Source organism: Ornithorhynchus anatinus, chromosome 4 (genome assembly GCF_004115215.2).
Source record: "Ornithorhynchus anatinus isolate Pmale09 chromosome 4, mOrnAna1.pri.v4, whole genome shotgun sequence".
Taxonomy (NCBI): domain Eukaryota; kingdom Metazoa; phylum Chordata; class Mammalia; order Monotremata; family Ornithorhynchidae; genus Ornithorhynchus; species Ornithorhynchus anatinus.
The window spans coordinates 117,448,196-117,466,179 of record NC_041731.1 but is presented as its reverse complement, the minus strand read 5'-3'; the positions used below and the strand labels follow the sequence as shown (position 1 = coordinate 117,466,179).

The window sequence follows — 17,984 nt, the reverse complement described above, 5'->3', positions numbered from 1 at the left end:
GGATGAATGAGCAGTTTAGAAAGGGCTTTGAAGATGAAATTCCAAATCACGTAATGAAATTTAAGACTCTTAGCAAATGTGTGAAATTAGCTGGATTAAACTCAGTAGAATGAGGCTTCACCTCAGTCAGCAAGGAAAGACCCTGGCTGCTTGCAACAAGGAATAAACTCCAATGAGAGTGAGTGTGGCCTAGTGGATAGAGCACTGGTCCGGGAACCAGAAGGACCTGGGTTCTAACCTCGGCTCTGCCACTTGTCTGCTGTGTGACCTAGGAAAAGTCACTTAACTTCTCTATGCCTCAGTTACCTCATCTGTAAAATGGGGATTAAGACTAAGCCCCATGTGGGACACGGACTGTGTCCAACCTGATTAGCTTGTATCTACCCCGTTGCTGAGCACTTACACAAATACCAATACAAAAAAACCCACAAAAACTCTCGAAATGTCAGCAAGTGATTCATTCATTCAATCATATTTATTGAGCACTTACTGTGTGCAGAGCACTGTACTAAGCACTTGGAAAGTACAATTCGGCAACAAATAGAGACAATCCCTACCCAACAAAGGGATCACAGTTTAGAAGAAGGGAGACAGGCAACAAAACAAGTAGACAGGAATCAAAAGCATCAATATAAATAAATAGAATTCTAGATATATAGGCATCATTAATAAAATGTCACCCGCATTTTGCAGCTACTATCTTCTCTTCTGTGAGTTCCCTCAATAGTGATGCATATCAAAGGAGTCTTATTGAAGGTGTAAAAAAGCCCTCTCATAAGTCTCACTGATGAAATTCAAGAAGTAAATGTACCTGGTTCCACCCATTCTGATGCAACCAACACACAGTTTCTTCTGATAATGCAGCACCCCAAGCCCACTGTCAGAAGAGCATTCCCTAACAGAGTTCTAGCCAAAACAGCTATAAAATAATGTGGCCTGGCACAACTGAGTGTGAAGACCCTCCAGAGATCTCATTATAGTTGACATAGCTCACAATGGGATCAGTAATGTAGTGTTTACAAAAGATGAGACTAGAACTTTCTTTAAAAATTAGCTGTTTGCCATGAATTATTGGACCTATTTTAATATTGGACTGATATTACTCCCTCTAGATTCTTCACCCTTTAGCTCTCTGTCTCCCCACCCCCCACCCCCAAACTCAAAAATTTGCAAAATCTAATGGAAACTGACTTGGAAATCAGCTGGGTTTAAATAACTCCACTGTAAGTTACCAGGACTAAAGCCTTTTCTCAGTCAGTGATCTCTTACCGAAACACAGGACAGTCAAAAAGGAGGTAAAAGATTCAGTCATTATTGGATCAGCCCATCTAGCCCAGTGTCTAGAGGCAGCAAGAGAATGCTTGGAATAACTGTGTGATATCCTTGACCTCCATGTGACTCCTGCCACTGTAGACACCTGCTGTACAATTTAGCTAGTTTTTCCAGCTCAATCAAAGCTTTTCCTTAAGTCCCTTTAAGTGTACTGGGAGTAATCATAAGAGTAATAGACTGGCCATCTGCAGTTGGAGTCTAGTGAAGAATTCATTGTGGAATGCCATTAATTAAAAAGGCAGTTCCTAACGAGAAAGGAAATGGACATTTCCAGTGGGATCTGGGTCAGATGTATTTGTTGCTCTTTAGCACTCATGGAGCTAGGCGATGATTTACAGTGGAGGAAATAAAAAAGTCCTCCCTCAAGTTCTATCTGACTGATAAAGGAGTGGGTCAAGGACCTGGAGTTTTTGTTTTGTTTTTCATCGTTAAGTTGGTTAGTTCAATTCCAGGTTTGTCATTAAAGGGGCCTTCTGAGGAGAGGGTGTGTGGGGAGGGAGGGGGATGTTTCTAAGCACTATGAGGTTGTACAGGCGTGACGTAACATAGCATCTGCCAACAAGTTGGGCAGAAGGGGAAAGGCCACGAGGAAATTTCTGACTGGTGGGGACGGCCTTTTTGAGTTCATTTACTGTTCAGTTAAGAATTCAGCCTCTCGGGAATGAATTCTTAATTACAGTACCCATCCGGGGCCCTCGCTTCAGCTTTCTGCTCCTTATAATAATGGCCATAGCAAGACCTCCACCCCTGAGGATCTTGGCAAATCCAATCTCGTCGATTTGACCATCACAGAACCATCTTATTTTGAAAAACCGAACGCCCAAATTGACACTTAGAAAACAATCCAAACCACCCCCTGCCACCTCCCCACCATGCTTAATCCCCGGCATCCTGTCATGTTTTAGCTCCTCTGCATTGGTTCCCATAGCAACATGTCATTCGGCAGAGGAAGTGTGACTGTGCTCTAGTCTGGTGCACAATGAAAGCCTTCTAGGGATTTGCGGGCAAAGTACTAGTTGAAAGGACTAAAGGATTAAAGGAAAGATCTTCCTTCAATCCGGGTGAGATGGGGTTTGGGAGAAAAGAAACTTCCACATGACCATCACCATCTCCTGGTCGGTCCCAGGGTCAGGGTCTGGGAACTTCCTGCAACCGAGAGTCAGGGGAAGGATTCCAATCTGGAGAGCAAGTTACAAACCGAGGCGTTTCTCCCCTCCCCCCATTTCATTTAGCGCCCTGTTGCAGCTAATTGCCCATTAGTGGTCAGTCTTGCAAACATGCTTTGCTTGGATTCACATCAAGTCCTAAACTAAGTGGCAGCTGCAGGGGGCATCTGGAGTTGGGAAAGATATGGGGCTCGGCTTTTGCTCTTTCCTCAGAAGGAGCTGGAAAATAGCTAGTGGGGCACTCTGGTGGTGACCAGGGTCCAGCCTCAGACAGTAGCGGGAGAATCTGTGGCAGGAAGATATGGCCATTGGTATAGGTTTTCCTCCAGATGATCGCTGAGACAACAAGGGGAATGGGAGCAGTGAACTGGGATGGAGGATGATCGGAGAAGAAACCAGGGAGCACGGCAACTCCGCCGCTCCATCCCACCCTCTGCTGACACTGGGCATGGGAATGGCTTAGGTTCATTTTGTAACAGCCGCCATTTTCCTTTTTGGAATCCCATTGACATTTTGTCTATGGCATAGTCTCTAACCAATTGGAATGCCCCACTGTGTTTCTCTTCTGCCATTCTCTTGAGGGCATGGGAAACATCCAAAAGCTAATGGGCATCTCTTGCTTTATTTCCTTTTCTAGCAGTTTAATAATCTGAAGGGAATGATGGTCCCGGATGTGCTAGAGGCAAAGTGGGATCGCATCAATTTATCCAAATAAAGTTATCAAGTGGAGGGGACCATTTTTGCGAGGTCTTTATGTGCTGTATGTGTTAGAACGTATTCTTGTCGGAGATTTAGAAGCTAGTCAGTGTCTTATATTAAACAAAGGTATTTTTGGCCCTTTAAATATTATTTTCATATAAAAATACATTTTATTATAACTCAGGTTTGTAAATATGAGGAGGTATTTTATTTTACGTATGTGCATTTATTTTGTGCAGTTGAACCCTAAGGCCAAAAAGTGCCAAGGGCGTCTAGGAGCCCTCCTGGTTTATTCACATGGACAAGCAGTAGAAAATCATACCCTGTCGAGCCATTATCCCCTTTCCACTTCCCATTTCTCAGTCGGGAAGAATTTGGTATTTTGAAGTCAGCCGAATACTGAAAGCTCAACCAAGAAAACCTAGATTAGCTGCAGAGCCTTGAAACTGTCTGAAGGAATAGAGGCAGCTATGGGTGATGGACAGAGCCCAGGGATGAGAAAGAAATTCAGTGGGGGATTATTTTTGAGGTAGGAGCCTTGTGATCTGTTTTTACACCTGCAGTTTTTCCCTTCCTCTTCCCTCTGTACCAGTAATGGCCCCGACACCTGAAAGAATCTGATACTGGCCAGTAAGAAACACTACACACAAAAGAAATTTGATTTGGGCTGCTGTCATGACACCTAGTGTCAGAGGAGGACATTAAAAGTCTGATGCATTTCTGTTTTATGAAGTAACAAGTAATTTCTTTTTTTCTCTTCCTAAAAATCTTCCCCTCCTTGAGGAATTCCAGTCTCACTGCTCTCTTCAGAATTTCTTTAGAAAATCGGAAGAATTTTTCATGAAACAACTAGGTTTCTCTTCCAGTCCTTAGTGTAGGCATGCTAGTTAGGGAACAGAGCTTACAATTCATGATAATTCCTTCATGTGAAATGGAAAAGGATTTCGCGTTTCGATAAAGTCAGAAGGTTGCATGTTTTGTGAATTTCAGATGGAACCTTCACAAATAATCCTGTCGGAAGGAAACTAGCGATTTCCTCTCCTGTCCTCTATTAGTTTTTTGGGGTGATATTCTCAGAGACAGAGTAAATTTAATCTGACTCGCTTCCCAGAAACAGTCACACACAATGATCTGCAGAGATTCTGAACACGAACAGTGATGGGTTTTAGATTGATCTTAGAAGAAAGAATAGGTAGAAGGATTCTGCCGTGCTGACTGAATACCAGAAGGTGGTGGTTCTTAAATTCGCTAATTCCATAGTGTAGAAATAGTTCCTTCCAGTAACTATTTCACAAAATGCCGTATTTGACCTCTCATCTCCCCACCACCCTCCGTCACGGAGAGCAAACCTTTTTTTGAATGTGAGGAATGTAAATTAGTCTTCTTTTTCATGCTAAAAAACCAAATATCCCATTTTGCTTTTGGACCGAGCAGATGACTTAGTGAAATATTTCACCGTGCTGTAAATCTGAGATGAACTGTCCAACAGCGATGCAAATTTCAGGCCAGGAATTTAGGGGAGACTTAAATAAGGCATGTCTCCAGAAGCAGCTGGCCCTAGGCTTGCCATGGGAAAGTGTGGCCCTGTGTACGGCACAACAGGCCGCGAAAGGTAACACGTGCTCCTCTTGGCCCCAGTGGTGGTTTTGAACTGGGGTCAAATTTCCGTGAAATTCCATCACCGTAAAGTTGAGTTTCAAGATTTGACACTTTCTGAACTCTGTTTCCCCTCTTCTTTTGCAATTTTTGTGTGCATTTTCATGTGCATTACTGGTCTTCGGCAGTTTATCCCGACATCCTGTATATTAATGCATGCCATTTCATCGCAGTTTTAACGCACTCCCCCGTCCAGATTTTCTTGAAGAATTCTCAACGAGTCACAGCAGTGCAGCACAAGAGGCTTGATCTTTATAAATTGGGGCCTTTTATGTCTCTTTGCTAGCCTAGGTGGCTATAGACACAAATTAAAAAGACTCTTAACAGGTTTAGATTTTCTACTTGGGAGTACTGTAGCCAATCAAAACAAACTTACTTTAATAAAAAATTTTACCATTTTATAAAAAAAAGGTTATTTAAGGACATGTTTAATTATGATGGAAATGGCTGTATTGTAATTAATATTTTGAGATAATTGTGATTTTGAGCTTAAATTATATATAAAAACTTGTCATTTTTGTATGTGTTAAAAAGATTGCTATATTACAAATGATTACCTGTTACTTTTCAGTTCAATTCCAGTATTGATGTAAATAAAGCTGAATGAAAAAAAATATTTACTACTTTATTAACATAGATTGTGAATGTATTTAATGTTTTTTGCAGTATAAGGACTTACGGAACTTGAAAGCTGCTTCATTTTATGTGCAAAACAGTACTTTAAAATTATATTTTAAATTTATTGATTCAGTGAAATCAATTGTTAGTTAATTTGCACATGCAAGTTGTATCCTTCCAGTTTTATTTTATGTATTAACACTAATTGGTAAAGGTGTATATTGTGATTAGAATGCATTTTGAAGATGCTTTCTGTACATATAAGAAAATACAGGGACTAAAACAATGCTGTGCAGTGTATAGCAGAGCCATTTTTCGGCTTTGGTGTACCCAATTTTTTCAGTATTTAAAAAAAGTGTTTTGAATAACATAAGAGTCTCTTTATTGTACAATAATAAAACGTCACCTTATTGTAAAGTGTCTTTTGTAATAGAGCAAACTATTAATCAGCCAATGGTGCTGTGTATGTTGATCTTCTTTACTCTGAAAGATGGGAATTTTAAAGAATTTGATTTATTTTAATTTTAAACATGCCATTCATTAAAAGAAATATGTAGTCTTTTGGAAAATAACTCTCAAGATAAAGTGATCTAATAGGAAAACAGCAACATACACTAAAAGCATGGGTAGACACATATACAAATATGTATACAGAAATGTGAAAATATAAATATATGTGTGTGCATATATAATAATTGTGGTATTTGTTAAGCTCTTACTAGGCCAAGCATTGTTCTAAGCACTATGGTAGATAATAATGATAATAATTAGGGAATTTGTTAAGCGCTTACTATCTACCAAATACCGTTCTAAGTGCTGGGGTAGGTATAAGGTGATCAGGTTGTCCCATGTGGGGCTAACAGCCTTAATCCCCATTTTACAGATGAGGCAACTGAAGCACTGAGAAGTTAGATGGCTTTCCCAAGGTCACAAAGCAGACGAATGGCAGACCCTGGATTAGAACCCACATCCTCTGACTTCCAAGCCTGTGCTCCTGCCACTAAGCCAAGTTGCTTCTCATAGCCATGCTACTTCTCATACAAGGTTATCAGGTTGGATACAGTCTCTGACTCACCGTTTTACAGATGAGTTAACTGAGGCACAGAGAAATTAGGTGACTTGCCCGAGGTCTTACAGCAGACATGTGGTAGAGTCAGGATTAGAACCCAGGTTCTCTGAATCCCAGGTCTGTGGTCTTTCCACTAGGCCATGCTGCTTCCCAGTTTGTATATGTACACACACACAAACACACTCTTTCTGTATATATGTATATATATAGAGAGAGATATTGGTATCTATATAGAGAGAAGCAGCGTGGCTTAGCAGGAGGAGCACAGATCTGAGAATTAGAAGACGTGGGTTCTAATCCCAGCTCCGCCACTTGTCTGCTTTGTGACCTTGAGCAAGCCACTTAACTACTCTGCACCTCAGTTACCTCATCTGTAAAATGGGGATTAAGACTGTGAGCCCCACATTGGGACAACCTGATTACCTTGTATCTATTCCAGCGCTTAGAACAGCTTGGCACATAATAAGTGCTTAACAAATGCCATAATTATTATTATTATAGAGATATGAAATGTTGTGGGTAAAAATGCATCAGAATCACCATCAGAAGTTTCATCAGAAGGAAGAAACTTCCTGTGGAAAATAGTTCAGAAAAGGGATGGCATATATGTCTGTCCCCCTCCAATCTCCAAACTTGGAAGTTATTAAATAACGAATTCAGGGCAACCTAAAGGTCATTATTACAATATCAAAATGATGTTGTAAATGTAGTTTGGATCATCCTAATTTGAAGAAACTCATGAAATTTCAACTTGTTGTTGGGTAAAAGGGCATCCACACCAAGCTCTTACACATCTATCCAAGAGGGGTTTAATCAACAGGATTCATAATTAACCTTTCAGAGAGTGTCCTGCAATGTGAATAAGAACACCTACAAAAGTCAATTCCAATTCCAAAAATTTTATTCAATGACAGGTCAATTATGCTACAAATGGAATTTTGAAAAATCGCTTTTCACATACACTCAAAACACCATGCTAAAACAAATCTGTTTTTGGAATGCCATAGTAAAAAATCTTAGTGGAAATGAATATCATCATTTGCTTCATTGTTCTGATCTTTTTAAAAAGGCTTACAAAAAAAATATTTCATTCAAATGTAAAGCCCAAAACTGGTTGTTTATCAGCTAGCTATTGGTCAGATTTTTAGACATGATAAAAACAAAAATGCAATAAGAAAAATACCAAAAGCTACTTTAAATAAAAATCAAATTTCAATAGAAAAGCAATGTTACTAAAGTCAATGAAAAGAAAACCCTATAAATACCTTTGGGAACAACACATTATTAACATATAATATATGGCTATTTGCAAAACAGTTGTGAATAATGAAAGGGGAACATTTCAAAGAATTCCCAACAGACAGGATGTTCAATGTACAAGTTCAGAGTGGCAGCAAGATAACTTGTTTCATGACCCAAACTCATTACATCAACAACAATCAATTAGTGGCTTAGGAACACAGTCAAATCAAATTGAGCAATCCACTTTGAAAAGTTTCTCAAAATATCCCATTTTCTAACTATTCGAATCATCTGTAAACTTGACCAGGATTACCAACTAATCCACTCAAGAAGGAATCCGATCTCTCAGGTACTCAAGGACGGCAGCTGTTCCCTTTGCTAAAATGGCAGCTCGAGGAATTCGGAATGGATTTCCCTCCAAGAGTAGGGTCCTGTGGGAAACAGAAGAATGACAGATTCTGTTAGAAGGGATTGTCCCGCATTGAACCTGATCATTCAACTTCTCCATTTCAACATGCAGGCATTTAAATTCATTTTTGAACTTTCCAAATATTGACTCGATATTATTTATTGAACCCCTATTTTGTGCAGAATACTTCACTAAGCACTTGAGAAGAGTACAACTAAGAGAAATGGCACCTACCTCAAGAAGCTTATTATAATCTACTGGGAGAGATTGAAAGATACAAGCTATTCACAAACAGATGGAGAAGACACTACATCAATCAATTACCAGTAAATCAATGGTATTTACTGAGCGCTTACCATGCACGGAGCACCCTACGAAGTGCTTGGGAGAGTTCAATACAATAGGGTAGGGAGTTATTTCATTTTTTTTTAATAAATGTGCCAGGCACCATTCTAAACGATGGAGTAAGTACAAGGTAGTCAGGTTGGATACAGTCCCCCACCCACATGAAGTTCACAGTCTTAACACCCCCATTTTATAGATGTGAGGAAAATGAGGCCCAGAGAAGTGAACTGACTTGTCCATAGTCATACAGTAGACAAGTGGCGGAGCCGGGATTAGAATCCAGGTCCTTCTGACTCTCAGGCACGAGTTCTATCCACTAAGCCATGCTGCTTCTCCACAGCAGTCCCACGTAGGAGAAAAAGTGTGAATGAGGGGAAGGCAAGAGAGGGTCAAGAACCAGACTCAATCTCTTATAATGCCTACCACCTGTGTGAACGGCTATGAGTGGACCCAAGTTTTTGCGCATTCACTCTAAACACAAAAACACGAGGGTCCAAGTGATTCAGTCCCTGTTCGAAAAGGGAAAATAGCCACTGACCACATGTCATTCCTAAACTAATTCATACTAAATTATATAGCATTCCCACTCATCCACCCACATCTTCTAAAATTAGGTTTGAATTGAATGTTCAATGTATTTTTCTTATAAAGAACTACATTGATCCGGGGCAATTTCTCTCTTTTAATTGCTGGGGCTTTTCCTTATTTACTAAGAAACTTGGGAGCCATGTCACATTATTCATCTGTTCCAGAAAGTCTTGGCCTCTACTTTCAGTTTTTGCTGAATTGAACAAACCTGTGAAGCCCTTTCACAGCTCAGTGCTTCAGTTTCCCCATTTACAAGGGAATTTTAATAATAATAATATAATTGTGATATTTGTTAAGTGCTTACTATGTGCCAGGCACAGCACTAAGTGCTAAGGAAGGTATGAAGTAATTGGGTTGGACACAGTCCCTGTCCCATATTGGGCCTAGAGTCTTAATCTCTATTTTACAGAAAAAGTAACTGAGGCCCAGAGAAATGAGGTGACTTGCCCAAGGTCACGCAACAGACAAGTGTCGGAGCCAGGATTAGAACCCAAGTCTTTCTGACTCCCAGGCCCAAGCTCTAATCCACTAGGCCACCATCAAATCTAGTGTTTGCCTTAATTTATACAATGATCGGAAAGAGGTGCCCTCACCCTTGTTTCTGATTGGTCGAGAGCAGTAAAACCACTTGTCCTTAGACGGATGAGGAGCAGAGAAGCTGCTCCTCCATCCCCACTCCACGAGTGTGAATGACCGGCTAAGGAAACGTGGGAGAAGAGGGGAGACACACAAGCCCTTCTAACTACGTTTTCTCCATGACTGCAAAGGCTGAGACTCTCCGGGTATAATGCCACGTGATTTTCCACTAAACTTCAGGATTGACTATCCTGGACTAGCCAGAATGAACGAATGGGTTACCCTAACATCTCTAATATAACACAGTTTAAAGATAAGACAGGGTAAGACTGAATATAGATGACTCATTTCAATTCCTACACAAGAATTATTTCAATGCTAGCAATGTCTATGCTATTAAAGTAAAAATGATGTCATCATGCACTCAGTTCCTCCTTCAATTCTTGATTTTAAACTAGAATGAGAGGCCAAAATATCATCTCTCCCTCAGTGAACCCCTAGGGGAATTGGGACCCTCCCATATGACAATCACAGGGTCTTGGCTCTCTCCCTTCTTTACCCGATGAGAGGCTACAAACCCTCCAGAAGAAAAATTCAGCCATACATACACCTTCCCCAAATGTGGAAGAATTGACTGATTATGTCACCTCAGAGTCATACAGTTCCCCAGCTCCGGTGGGAACTTGAAGGAGGTCATTGTTCTGAAGGTCCAAAGTGGCCAGCTTGTCCATCTTCTTCATTCGCAGGGCATCCACAGAGCCAACCTGATTGTTACTGAAGAGGATGGTCTCGAGCGTCGGGATACAGTACAGGACATCAGGGAAGGTTTTAAACCTATGAAAATGTTCCAAAATCAACTCATTCCTTAAAATGGGAATGATATGGCTTGAGAGACATGCTGGGAAGACTTAACTCTGATTTTATCCAGTGGTCGGTCTCTGTCTACAAAAATTTAAGAGCAGCTTGAGAAAATGTTATAAGGAATCCAGTAACTGTACCTTTACTGAAATGGAACATACTGTAAAGTAGAAGTCAAACAGAATCATTCATTCAAATAGCATTTACTAAGCGCTTACTTGTGCAGTGCACTGTACTAAGCGCTTGGAATGTACAATTCGGCAACAGATAGAGACCTGCCCAGTGACGGGCTCACAGTCTAAACGGGGGAGACAGATAGCAAAGCAAACAGAACAAAACAAGAATTGTAGAGAGGCCCTAGGAAGTTCTTTAAAAGGTATTATCCCAAGCTAGGTTTTGTGTGGCAGAAATTCAAGAGGACTTGAAAAGAATGAATGAGCAGCAGGGTCGATTAAAAATGAGGAAGTTTTGTCTGAATATTGAGAATGGAAGCTCCTGAGAGGCGTGGGCCCTTTTTCTTTTTAGGTCATAAATTCCTTAGCCTAGAGCCTGGTACAGTACTTTAATCCACAGCATTACCGACTGGCTGGTCCATGTTTATGGAGTTTATGTGTTTATGGAGTGTTTACTCTGAGTTGAGAACTTTAGCGCTCAGTATAGTGCTCTGGACAGAGTAAGGCGCTCAAATAAATACCAGTGATTGATTGACTGATTTGAGAGAGAGTTCAAAAGAATTAGCAGATACGATCCTACATTCAAGGACTTACGATCTAGCAGGTGAGACACAAAGCCAAATAAGGTCATTGTACTTAGCAAATATATGAAAAGAATCAAGTAGGAGATGAAAGGCCTGAGGGAAGAGTGAGGCAGGACTGAGCCATAAGATTGAGACCGCAGACCTTCCCCAATTAAGCCCTCTTTTCCCCAACTCCCTCTCTCTCTGCATTGTCTGTGCACTTGGATGATAATAATAATTATGGCATTTGTTAAGCACTTATTATGTGCCAGGCACTGTGCTAAACTCTGGGGTAGATACAAGCAAATCGAGTTGGATACAGTTCTTAACCCTCATGGGGCTCAGTTGTAATCCCCATTTTACAGATGAGGTAACTGAGGCACAGAGAAGTGAAGGGTCACACAGCAGACAAGAGGCAGAGCCGGGATTAGAACCAATTACCTTCTGACTCCTAGGCCCACGCTCTATCCACTACTCCACACTGCTTCTCTGTACCCTTTAACTCACCTCCTCCAAGAGGCCTTCCCAGACTGAGCTCCTCTTCTCCCTCTACCACCCCCCCTTTACCTCTCCGCAGCTAAACCCTCTTTTCCTCCTTTCCCTCTGCTCCTCCACCTCTCCCTTCCCATCCCACAGCACTGTACTCGTCCGCTCAACTGTATATATTTCCATTACCCTATTTATTTTGTTAATGAATTGTACATTGCCTTGATTCTATTTAGTTGCCATTGTTTTTACGAGATGTTCTTCCCTTGACTTTATTTATTGCCATTGTTCTCGTCTGTCCCGTCTCCCCCGATTAGACTGTAAGCCCGTCAAACGGCAGGGACTGTCTCTATCTGTTGCTGACTTGTTCATTCCAAGCACTTAGTTACAGTGCTCTGCCACATAGTAAGCGCTCAATAAATACTAATTGACTGAACTTAGGATTCACTCCACCCTCAGCCCCACAGGATTTACGTACACATCTGTAATTTTATTTATTGGCATCGATGTTTGTCCCCCCCGCCCCTAGACTGTAAATTCTTTGTGGCCAGGATATGTGACTTTATTGTTGTATTGTACTCTCCCAAGACTTAGTACAGATCTCTGCACCCAGTAAATGCTCAATAAATACGACCGAATGACTTTATATTAACGTCTGTCTCCCCTTCTAGACTGTAAACTCGTTCATTTCATTCAATCGTATTTACTGAGCACTTACTGTGTGCAGAGCACTGTACTAAGCGCTTGAGAAGTACAATTCAGCAACAAGAGAGACAATCTCGTGGGCAGGGACCATGCCTACCAACTCTGCTGGACTGTACTTTCCCAAGCTCTCAGTACAGTGCTCTGCACACAGTAAGCACTCAATAAATACCACTGAACTGACAGGGTGTAGCTGAGAGCCGCTTTCTCATCATGCATCTGAAAGAATATTGCCTGAGTCCATCACGTCTGTCCTGGTCATTCTGCCTCCTTCCCTCCACTCCACCCTCACTGGTCCTCCCTTCCTACAACCTAGACCACCCCCAGTGAAGTGTGGGATCCAGGATCGATTGACTGACCGATATCTATTATCAAAGCAAAGCTCCCCCGCCTTTTCTTTTCTTAATCTTTATATTGTATTATAGCTAGCTTCTCTTTATATCGTACTCTCCCAAGAGCATAGTACAGTGCTCTGCACACACGTAAACCCTCCAGAAATACCTCATATTGATTACAAACCTCTCTGACCTGACATTTCTTCCACCTTTAAATTCTTTTCTTCTAAACAGCAAACTCAAATGTATATGTATGAGTCAGGGTGGTGGGAAGGGGGAGGGAGGACGTCTGTGGATGCATTTTCTTATATTTTGGAGAAAAAAACCCTGCTCACTGGCTTTATTTCAAATGACACCTAGAATAGCATTATACTCAAGTGATCCTTCAATTCTTTATCAGCAGGCTGAGAGACACTTTTTTTTTAATGGTGTTTGTTAAGCACTTACTACGTGCCAGGTGCTGAAATAAGTGCTGGGGTAGATACAAGATATACAGGTTGGTTCATTCATTCATTCATTCAATCGTATTTACCGAGCACTTACTGTGTGCAGAGCACTGTACTAAGCGCTCAGAAAGTATAATATAGCAATAAGAGAGAAATCCCTGCTCACAACGGGCTTCAAGTCTAGAGGATGGACACAGGGCCTGTCCCATATGGGGACCACAGTCTTAATCCCCATTTACAGATGAGGTAACTGAGGCACAGCCTCCTCACTGACCTTCCTGACTCCTGTCTCTCGCCCCTCCAGACTGTATTTCACTCTGCTGCCCAGATCACTAAACGGAAGTTCAGTCCATGTCTCCCACTCTTCAAGAACCTCCTGGGTTGTCCATCCCCCTCTGCATCCAACAGAAACTTCTTGCCATTAACTTTAAAGGCAATCAGTCAACTAGGCCCCTTCTAAGTTAGTTCACTGATCTCCTACTACAAAACCTCCCCAAACACCACTGCTCCTCTTAACTTTAAGCTTGTTGTGGGCGGGGAATGTGTCTGTTTATTGTTGCATTGTAGTCTTCCAAGAGCTTAGTACAGTGTTCTGCACACGGTAAGTGCTCAATAAATTAGAATGAACGATGAATGAATGAATGAAGTGATTTGCCTAAAGTCACACAGCGGACAAGTGACAGAGCCAGTATTAGAACCCAATTCCAACTCCCAGGCCTATGCCTCTTTTTACCAGCTCTACTTTTTCTTAAGCTTAAAGCACATTAGAAATATTTCTAAAATCTTCAAATGATTTTTAAATGTAGAAAAAAATATTTGAATGACATAGTAAGGGTTATTACAATTATTCAGAGGGGACTAATCCTTGTTTTATCCACTCGAGAACATGCTTTGCCTTTTCTGGCACTTTATTCCTAAGGAAGTTGCGTTCTTCAAAGAATGAAGATAAGATAGCATATTCTGTCTCCCCTCTTTTTTCTAACCCTCTCTTGCTCGGAAACCAATAAAACATCAATAGGTTCCATTGAACCTACTGCCACATTTGAAGGTTTGGCCTGACATTTCGCCAATGTCAAAATGAATGACTAAAAGGATCATGGGTTGAAGCAACATAAAACAGTCTGGGCATTTGAGCTGTAATTTTTTTTTTTTTTTTTGCTCCAGATCAGTTACTCTCCATCCTCCTTATCATCAATACCCACCAAGCTTATTTGTTCTTTCTTTCATTCTCTCTCCCTCCCATTCTTGGACAGTGGGCTGGAATCACCCATCTTAGCCTTCCACTTCTTTTTTTTTCCATTTCTCTTCTCCCTTCCAATCCATTTATTCACTCTTCTATGAAAGGGCAGACCTACCATCCCCATTATACAGATGGAGAAACTGAGGCACCAGTAGTGTGATTTTTTTTTCCAAAATCGCATTTTCCAAAGTCACTACCAAAGCCAGAAATAAAATTGTTTCTAAGCCCTCATTTTCTCTTCTCCCGCACCCTTTATCACCCTTATACTTCATCTTGCACCTTTTATTTACCCATTCTCAGCCCCCAGTATTTATTCACATATCTGTAATTTATTTGTATAAATGCTTGTCTCCTCTTCTAGATAGTAAGCTCCTTGCAGGTAGGGAATACGTCTATCAACTCTGTTACAACACTGTACTCTCCCAAGCGCTTAATACAGTGCTCTGCCCACAGAAAACACTCTTCGACTGACTGATTGATTAGTCTCCAGAATCCCACTGCAGCAGCTCTATGCTCTGGATGTTGCTGACTCCTTTCATTATTATGGGGCAAATTAATTCAAATATTTTAAGGCCTAACTACCTAAGTGTGTTGGAATCGATTGCTTTACATAAAGTAGCCATATGTTGACGGCTTCCGGATATCGTGGGCACCTCTGAAAGAATCTGGTCTCTGAGGAAGAACCTGGTTGAGAAATTTTAAGAAATTCAACCCCTGTAAAAACAGCCATACGATGAGCAGTGCTGGGATAGTTCACGTCACTTAACTTCTCTGTGCCTCAGTTACCTCATCTGTAAAATGGGGATTAACTGTGAGCCTCACGTGGGACAACCTGATTCCCCTGTATCTACCCCAGCGCTTAGAACAGTGATCTGCACATGGTAAGCGCTTAACAAATAGCAACATTATTATTAGAAGTGGATAAAGGCCCAAAAGCTTGCCACCAGCTGACTGAACTGCCCCATGGCAAGGGAGGAGGCGAAAAAAATTACAGAGGAAAAACAATTACAGAGGAAAGGAACCAGAAACCATAGCAGTGCACGGGACCGAAATCCAGGACCCAGCCAGGCCCTGGACCTGCTCATTGGTGCAGCAGCAAGGCCACCCAAATTGGAAGTGAACCAGTCATTCTGGAGAGAACCCAGAACTCACTTTCAGGGGTGCTGCTGCTATGCAAGCAGTGTGGCTCAGTGGAAAGAGCCTGGGCTGGGGAGTCAAAGGTCGTGGGTTCAAATTCCGGCTCCGCCGCTTGTCATCTGTGTGACTTGGGGCAAGTCACTTAACTTCTCTGTGCCTCAATGACCTCATCTATAAAATGGGCATTAAGACTGTGAGCCCCATGTGGGACAACCTGATGACCTTGTATCCTCCCCCAGCACTTAGAACAGTGCTTTGCACATAGTAAGCACTTAACAAGGGCCATCATCATTATAGAGAAGCAGCGTGGCTCAGTGGAAAGAGCATGGGCTGGGGAGTCAGAGGTCATGGGTTCAAATCCCAGCTCCGCCACGTCAGCTGTGTGACTTTGGGCAAGCCACTTAACTTCTTTGGGCCTCAGTTCCCATATCTGTAAAATGGGGATGAAGACTGTGAGCCCCACGTGGGACAACCTGATCACCTTGTATCCCCTCAGCACTTAGAAAAGTGGCTTGCACATAGTAAGTGCTTAACAAATCCCATCACTATTATTATTATTATTATTGTTCTGCAGCTTCAGCCCCCAGTAACATGAGAAAAGTAAGACATGAGCATATTAGGGGACAACTCCTAGCTCATATATGAAGGCTGGTGGACTAGAACCCAGATCTTCTGACTTCCAAATGCTGAGCTCTACCTCTCACTTTGAGAATTATACTTAGAGAGTTCTCATTTTGACAAAAAGGCGTTGATGCACTCAGTCCTCTAGGCTAGAAAAGTTGCAGAAAATTGAAGGAAAGTTGAACCCTTTCCAAGCTGAATTTCTCTTTCTGCCTCTCTGGGAGAAGACTTGGAAAAAAATTTCAATTGAAGAAGTTCCAAGTCTTACCTGACTAAAATCTTAAAGAAAAAAAAAGCAAGCTAAAAAAAGGGTACAATTCCTTCTGGGTATTTACATGTCTGAAAACTTGCTCTCTCTTTAAAGGGCACATCCAGTGTGTCTATTACAGAGTAGCCCTATCTCCTTACACTCTCGGATGGATCCTGGTCAGTCACTGAGTTCGTTTTTACCAGTACACTTACCTATTAAAGGAGAGGTTGATGGTTTGCAGTTTCTTCAGAGCTGACATCTCATCAGGCAAGGCAGTCAAGAGATTATTTCTAAATTGAAAAAAAAAAGAAAAAGTTTTAGAAAGTTTTAAGGCACTAATTTTTCCCTAAAAACATTCTGGCAGCAAAATGGTAGATGGGCCTATCGATTGATGAATCAGTCAGTGGTATTTATTGAGTGCTTACTGTATGCAGAACACTGTACTAAGCACTTGTGAAAGTATAATATGATACTCCAGGCAATGGTCCAGGCACTTGTGACACCCCTCACCTGATTATTGTGCATTAGCCTCCTTGCCGATCTCCCCATCTCCAGTTTCTCCGTCCTTAATAGTCCAGACTTACTTTGCAAACTAGATCAGTTGTGCCACACATCTCCCCACATATCAAAAACCACTAGACCGTAAGCCTGTTGTGGGCAGGGAACGTGTCTGCTTATTGTTACACTGTACTCTCCCAAGTGCTTAGTACATGCTTTGAACACAGTAAGCCCTCAAAAAATACAACTGAATGAAATGGTCATTTATTTCGGTAACAAGCAGAAACGCCTAGCCAACAACTTCTAACCAACTCCCTCCCCTTTATCTATTCTCTTCCTTATTCTCAAGCTTCATTCTTCATTCTCACTTCTCCACCACTGACCTTTGCTCGTATTCTCCCCACTCCGTGGAACTCCCCCTTCATATGTGACAATCCACAGATCTTCCCATCTTCAGGGCTCATCTGAAATCATATCTCTTTCAAAAGGCCTTCCCCAATTAATTTCTAAACTCCCCAGTTTGTAGTCCCTCACTGCCACTTTACTGCTTCAGTGCCACCAAATCATTTAATGTCTGCCTCCCATAGCTCTTTTTTATGGTATTTATTAAGTGCTTACTATGTGCCAGGCACTGAACTAAGTATACTATACTGTACTAAATGCTGGGGTAGATACAAGATATTCAAGTTGGAAAAAGTCCCTGTTCCACATGGAGCTCACAGTCTTAATTCACATTTTACAGATGAGGTAACTGAGGCACAAAAGTGAAGTGACATAATAATAATAATAAATTATGGTATTTGTTACTTATCCTATGCCAGGCATTGTACTAAGTGCTTGGGTAGATAGAAGCAAATCGGGTTGGACACAGTCCCTGTCCCACATGGGGCTCACAGTCTCAATCCCCCATTTTTCAGCAGACAAGTGGCAGAGTCAGAATTAAAACCCAGATCCTTCTGACTCTCAGACTCGTGC

General features: G+C 41.5%; 1 protein-coding gene across 1 annotated transcript in view; it reads right to left on the bottom strand.

Annotated features, from left to right (window-relative positions):
- Window positions 1-7,423: 7,423 nt before the first annotated feature.
- Window positions 7,424-17,984, bottom strand: part of LRRC40 (leucine rich repeat containing 40) — a 58,055-nt gene continuing 47,494 nt past the window's right edge. Inside the window, 4 exon segments of the mRNA XM_029063603.1 lie at window positions 7,424-8,213; window positions 10,348-10,379; window positions 10,381-10,534; window positions 16,724-16,801. Coding sequence (XP_028919436.1) covers window positions 8,108-8,213; window positions 10,348-10,379; window positions 10,381-10,534; window positions 16,724-16,801 — 370 coding nt within the window. The 3' untranslated portion in view covers window positions 7,424-8,107.